Source organism: Octopus sinensis, linkage group LG4 (assembly GCF_006345805.1).
Source record: "Octopus sinensis linkage group LG4, ASM634580v1, whole genome shotgun sequence".
Lineage (NCBI taxonomy): Eukaryota > Metazoa > Mollusca > Cephalopoda > Octopoda > Octopodidae > Octopus > Octopus sinensis.
The window spans coordinates 151,721,147-151,728,036 of record NC_043000.1 but is presented as its reverse complement, the minus strand read 5'-3'; the positions used below and the strand labels follow the sequence as shown (position 1 = coordinate 151,728,036).

At 35.6% G+C, this 6,890-nt stretch overlaps 1 protein-coding gene across 1 annotated transcript; it reads right to left on the bottom strand.

Moving 5' to 3' along the window:
- Window positions 1–664: 664 nt before the first annotated feature.
- Window positions 665–3,763, bottom strand: LOC115210371 (nucleolar complex protein 2 homolog). The gene has a single exon (XM_029778933.2). It carries the CDS (start codon window positions 3,668–3,670, stop codon window positions 1,664–1,666), a length of 2,007 nt encoding a protein of 668 aa, XP_029634793.1. The 5' UTR covers window positions 3,671–3,763; the 3' UTR covers window positions 665–1,663.
- Between the last annotated feature and the right edge of the window lie 3,127 nt (window positions 3,764–6,890).

The window sequence follows — 6,890 nt, the reverse complement described above, 5'->3', positions numbered from 1 at the left end:
GTTTGTACTATCTCATTCTTGTCCTTTTTACTTGTGGTTTTTTGAGAAATTGATATTTTCAATTGCTGCCCTGACACTATTAAAATGTATGACTGCAGCCAACTCATTTAACCTTTCAAGCATGAAGAAACTGAAAACCGAGGAGGGTGTGGTTTCTTACTTGTAAGGGAAGGGTGTTATTCCTAAAAGAAAAACACTATGTACAGATAAACATAATATGAAAAAGATACCCCATGGGAAATTTCCTGGCAGTGTTCCCACAAGGGATGCAACAAGTGTGTCTGTCAGAAAAGATACATGGCTGGAAGGTGGCACCTTTCCTCTTAGAACTGTACTGCTCTTTTCTCTTTACTGATGGGTGAAGGAATTGAATTCTGTCTAGTTTTGAATTGAAGGACTGGAGATGAGCCACTGGACAGCTGTTGAATACAACAGCTAAGTTTGTGAAATATGTGCAGAGGACCTGCTCCGCAACCCAGTTCAGATAAGTGGCCATGGGAAGATTACTGAGATAGACAAAACAGTCTTTGCAAGAGGTAAATACAACCAAGGAAGAGTGCATGCTGAACAGTGGGGCTTTTGGAGGTGTGTGTTGCAAAACCAGACACACACTAGAAGGATGCATACGTCATTTTTAGTGCCTTATGGAGGACCTACTCTCACATTCCTGAAATTGATGGTTATAATTTTCAACATCGAACAGTGAACCACAGTGTTGAGTTTATCAACTCAAAAGATGGTACCCACACACAAGTGGAGAAAAAAAAAAGGGATTATGGCCTGTGTAAAATGAGGGGTTAAAGAACACTGTGGGACTATGATTGACTTGTATCTCAGTGAGTTTATATGGTGCAGGAGATACAAAAATTGTAATTTGTTTTAGAAACTCCTAGAGTGTCCTATCTCAAATTTTAGTTTTTGAATTTTTGCTACAAAAAATGCATTAATTGTTGTTGTGGTAATGTTGTGATAGTCAGCTTTCACACAAAAAATGCCAGCTTCCAAATGTTTTCTGATTGGGTAAAAACTATCAAATTTTAAACCTCTGTGACACTTTTCTAAAATTATTCTAGAACAAGTGAATAACAAAATTAGATTCAGAATGAAAAATTACATCAATATACAAAATTTGAAAATTTCTACTTAATGAAATGATGAAAGTAAAAAATGCAAAAGAACCTTTCAAAAATTAAGTTTACTATATATTGATGTAGGAGAGTATTATTTACAAGTAAAAATACTCTCATTTTAAAAGCATGTTTAGTAAGAGAAAAAAAAAATAACATTTAGAAAACTTAAAAGTATTTATAATGAGTTAGCAAAGAATTGTAAATGATGTAATTCTTAAAATATAAGCAATACATTTAGTTTTTGTTTCAGTATTTCATGCAACCATGATGTATTTATATACACTTCATTTCCTCAAAAATACAAGATTCTTCACTTATCCTTTAGTTTTATTGTACATGGAAAGAAATGTTTGTAAGAGATAACCTGCTGAAACCTGAAATGATGGTAGTGATACCTTAATTATATTAAGGTAACCACCTGAAAAACTGATTGTTAGCCACATTTGATTCAAAACAAGTTTATTCTTCCTTTGATAGAGAGACTTAAAGTTTCAACTTTTCTTTGAATCATTTTCAAACCTCCAAATCTATTATTACGAGTCATTGGTAGCAAGGTAGAGTTTTTTCTTTTTACCAGTGAAACCTTTGGGTTTTATTTTTTTACCAGTGAAACCTTTGGGTTTTATTTTTTTACCAGTGAAACTTTTGGGTTTTATTTTTTTCCCATCACTGGTTTTTTTCTTTTTTTGTTCATTCCCATTATCCTCTTCGTTTTCATCATTGGTTTTTGTTTTCTTGCCTTGTGCATTTCCATTGATGTTCTTCTCATCATTGTCAGTTTTCTTTTTCTTGGCCTCTGCATTCTTTTTCAAATCAAATTTAAATATATCTTCAAAATTATATTTATCAACACTGTCGAATAAAGCGCTAAACTCTCGTTTCTCCTGTGGTGTTGCCTTTCTAATTGGCTCCTTTTTGGCTCTTATATCCTCGAAATTTCCAAAATCGATAATAGCATCTTTGGCCGCTACTTGATGCGCAATTTCTCTATCACGTAACCTTCGCCAAACTTGGAAGAATTTCAGAATAGGTGGTACCTGGTCCTTGCATTGCCGCTCCCAAGAATTTATTGCTTTTGTGTCGGACAAATTCAAGCTAAAAGTATTACGACGTGTTGAAATGAATTTGGAATTTTCTTCAATTTTCTCGTATAATTGCTTTAATTGTTTACTGTAGTTTGGAACTTTACAGTTCTTTAATACTTCCTTTATTTGAATTTGCGCAGGAAATACTAACTCAGGAAAACCGATCGAATGGGAAACGATGCTAAGACACGTTAACATGTGTTCGTAAAATTGATCAATTACAGTATCTTTGAAGGTTTTTTCTTGAACCTGAGATTTCGTCATTTTCAATACATAGGTAAAACATATTGGTTTTAGGGCAACTTTGGAACACTTTTTGTTTAAATCCAAATATTCAAGAGTTTCAAGGATAAATGGTAATGTTGGAATAAATTTACCGGTACTGGCAGAGATTTTGTTTAACATAGCAATGCAATGAAAGCGCAGAGGATAGAAGCGAACACTCGGAACTAACTTAATAACTCCAGTAATCACTTCAATTAATGGAAATATTAGATTCTCTAACACAGTACTTTGGGGAGAAGTATTTATAAGAGAACTCCACAGTTCAAGGCAACGAATATATTGCCAATTATAAACAGTTTGGCAAAGATCTTTCTTTTTTAAAGTTAGCGCATTTCTTAGATGTATAGCTTGTTGACGAATGTAAACAAAAGCATGTTGATATGTGACTTTTTCGTCTATTTTCAGAATTTCGACGAGAGATCTCTGCATGAATGCAATATTTGGTAAAATAGTTGGAGAAGTGAATTTACAATTACTTACATATTCTGCATACATTCTTTTGAGGCACAATTCCAATATCGAGTTGTCTCGCATAATGATAAGTTTGTTAATACAAAGAAATGCTAAAATTCTAGTCGTATCTTCCGCTGAACCCCAAACTGTTATGAGGTGTTTAACAAGATCTTTGGACAGTCGGTTCGACATAGAAAAGTATATGGCCATCTTATGAACGTGTTTCAGAAGAATATCAATCATTGAAGTTTCAGATATATTCTTTAGCATTTTCACTAAACTCGATAAATAGACTTTGACGTCTGATGAGACTGTTTTCCATTTGCTACATTTATTCGGTTTTGTATAGTGGCGTATGTCTTTGGTCGGAGGTAAATTCAAAATTGATTGAAGTGATGGTTCGATTTTTAAGAGGCATAATTTAACAAGATCATTAAATACCGTGATGTTCTTCACCGCAATTTTAGTGCCACCAGATTTATCTTGAATCTGTTCAACTGCGCCAGCAAAAGCCCCGATGATATCACGAAGTAAAGCTGGTGTGGGGTCAGAGACTTTATCTTGCCATTCTTCAACTAACTTTTCGCTAACAAGAGTTTGCGAATAAGAGAAATTTCCTTCCTCGTCCGAGGCATCAGAATCCTCACTCGATCCTATATTCTCAAATCTGCTCTCAACGTCTATATACGCCCGTTTCTTTGATTTAGCCATCGTCATCCTAAGACCAGACACGTTGCACCGTTGTCCACAATATTCACCATGTGCTTATGGCTACCGGATATTGGAAACAGGAAGTAGTGATGGATTATCTCCCCCTTTTGCTTAATTGCATTTCATCTTCAATTTATATTCTGTGTGTTCAGGTTGTTAATTCGATCTTGGGGTGAAAAAATACCTTGAAGGTTGTGGAGTATCGCCAGAAACTATATTTTAATGTAAGTACACGAAAGAAATTACTTTTTTTTCCTTCTTACTACTTTACAAATTGAAATCTATATTTTTTTTCACTGATATTAATTGTATTTAGTTAAACAGGTGTGAATGTGACCATGTAATTGACACTATTTTTGATTCAGTATAACCCATTTATATTTTATTGTATTTATTTCGTTGGTCTCTATTTAATGATATTTCTTTAGAATATAGAAAAAAATATATTTCTCTTTATTATCCTTTTTTTTTCTGACGCTTAATCAGTTGTTTAGTTTATGTAACAACAATAACAATAATGATGGTAACAATTTTTGGGGCAAGAGCATTGACAATCGAACCGAACTAGAATTCAATTTATTGACTCCGGAGGAAAATAAAGTTATAACGCCGGCAGATTTAAATCCAGAACACTAGAAGGGGACTTGTGTTAATTTATTTTCCCACTACGAACGTTTCTTTTACATTTTAAGTATCATTAAAGTACTACCTATCTGAAAAACTTGCTACTGTGATTGCTTGTCTATTGTTGTAGAATAACAATTGCCCCGTTGTTGTTAATAACAATCGCATTCTGTATGCAACATACCTAATGCTTTGTTATGTTAAAATTCTGACATACCACTGGCTGGGACCAATAAAAATGTATCTAAATAACGGAGTCACACTTGGTTTTAAATGTAAACCAACATATAAGCCTGGTTGTCAATTCAGGTAGTTTTTTTTTAGCCTCAGGCCAGCCCTGTGTGAACAGACCTATAATCAAGGGCATTCCAGCACTGACTATTCTGCAATTTTGCAAGCACTGTTTATCTAATACTACCTTACTGTATGTCCATGCGTTTTTTCTAATTACAGTAAATGTATTTTTTTGAGCGATATTTGGTGGTATCTTTGACGACCGCGGAAGAATTTATTTTTCCACATTGTACTACGGTTAGTTTTTACATGCGATCCGCGAACACCATATCAAAATTAACGCGACTATTTTTAGAATTTTGTTTTTTGGTAACACTAGACAAATTATTCAGTAGAAAATGTAGAATTTTTATGAGGTAGAATAACAAACTGAGTAGTAGTCATATGATATTGTTCAACTATTGAGTAGCTAAAGTGCTCTTAACAAAATCTTGCATGAGCGAAGCGAGAAGGCACTTGTCCTGTTTGGCACATGTTAAGTTTCACTTTTCACCAAAACAAACCCAGTGCCCGACAAAAAATGAAAAAAAAACCCTATGTAGTCTACTGACGTGCTAGAAATAGAGCCAAATCTCTATCAGGACGCATAAATATCGTATTAATTCCGCCGAGGTCGACTTTGCCTTTCATCCTTTCGGGGTCGATAAATTAAGTACCAGTTACGCACTGGGTCGATATCTGTCCTTGTTTGTCCCCTCTGTGTTTAGCCCCTTGTGGGTAGTAAAAATAATTAACAAAAGAACACACTATATAATATTGTCCTAGATACATTATCTCAGGAAAATACTTTGTGTTGCATTTGTTTAAAAGTAAGTAGTGTGTTTTCCGATGAGCCACCTCTTCCGGGGTGTGGGCCGCATGAGAATGGCTCCTCCGTAGGCGGGCCGCATTACCAAAAAGAAATTCAAGGTAATTTTTCTTTAGGTATACCATTCAGAAAATTCCTATTTCTTTATTACCCACAAGGGGCTAAACACAGAGGGGGGAAACAAGGACAGACATAGTTATTAAGTCGATTACATCGACACCAGTGCGTAACTGGTACTTATTTAATCGACCCCGAAAGGATGAAAGGCAAAGTCGACCTCGGCGGAATTTGAACTCAGAACGTAACGACAGACGAAATACCTGTTTCTTTACTACCCACAAGGGGCTAAACACAGAGGGGACAAACAAGGACAGACATAGTTATTAAGTCGATTATATCGACTCAGTACGTAACTGGTACTTATTTAATCGACCCCGAAAGGATGAAAGGCAAAGTCGACCTCGGCGGAATTTGAACTCAGAACGTAGCGACGGAAAATACCGTGGGCTCAGGTTGTCCACGACTGCTCTATACAATCAAAAAGCTAGTTTCTCTATAATTCAGTATTAGAACTAGAAGCGTGGTCATAGAAATAAGAGGCAGCAAATGTTTCATTTACTTCTGAATGAAATTAAATTTCTCGCTGTATAACTAGAAATTTTATGAACATTGACGCTTTTTCCGTGGACGAATCTTGTAATTTTATCAATAGCTCATCGGAAAAAACAAATGCAACACAGGGTATTTTCCTGGGATAACGTATCTAGGACAATATTATATAGTGTGTTCTTTTATTAATATGATATTTGTGTCTTGAAAGAGATTTGGCTCTATTTCTAGCACGACAGTAGACTACATAGTGTTTTTCTTTTTTTTTTTTCTCGGGCGCTGGATTTGTTTTGGTGAAAGGTACAGCAAGCGTACCATTTAATTTACTCTCTCTTTTACTTTTTTACTTGTTTCAGTCATTTGACTGCGCGGCCTTGCTGGAGCACCGCCTTCAGTCGATCGAGCAAATCGACCCCATGACTTATTCTTTGTAAGCCCAGTACTTATTCTATCGGTCTCTCTTGCCGAACCGCTAAGTGACGCTGAAGTAAACACACCAGCATCGGTTGTCAAGCAATGCTAGGGGGACAAACACACACACACACATATATATATATATATATATATATACATATATACGACAGGCTTCTTTCAGTTTCCGTCTACCAAATCCACTCACAAGGCATTGGTCGGCCCGGGGCTATAGCAGAAGACACTGGTACTAGTATCGTAGACTGGTACCGAAGACACTTGCCCAAGATGCCACGCAGTGGGACTGAACCCGGAACCATGTGGTTGGTTAGCAAGCTACTAACCACACAACCACTCCTGCGCCTATGTGTAGAACATATTCAGTTTAGTCTCGTTTGGTATATCTTATTTTTATGAATATTGTGAAGTATCAACATTCATAAAACAACAAATATATCAACGAAAAAAAAGAAAGGAGAA

Bases quoted from the DNA above. Each gene is read 5' to 3' on its own strand.
- LOC115210371 (XM_029778933.2), bottom strand. From the start codon at position 3,670: ATGACGATGGCTAAATCAAAGAAACGGGCGTATATAGACGTTGAGAGC.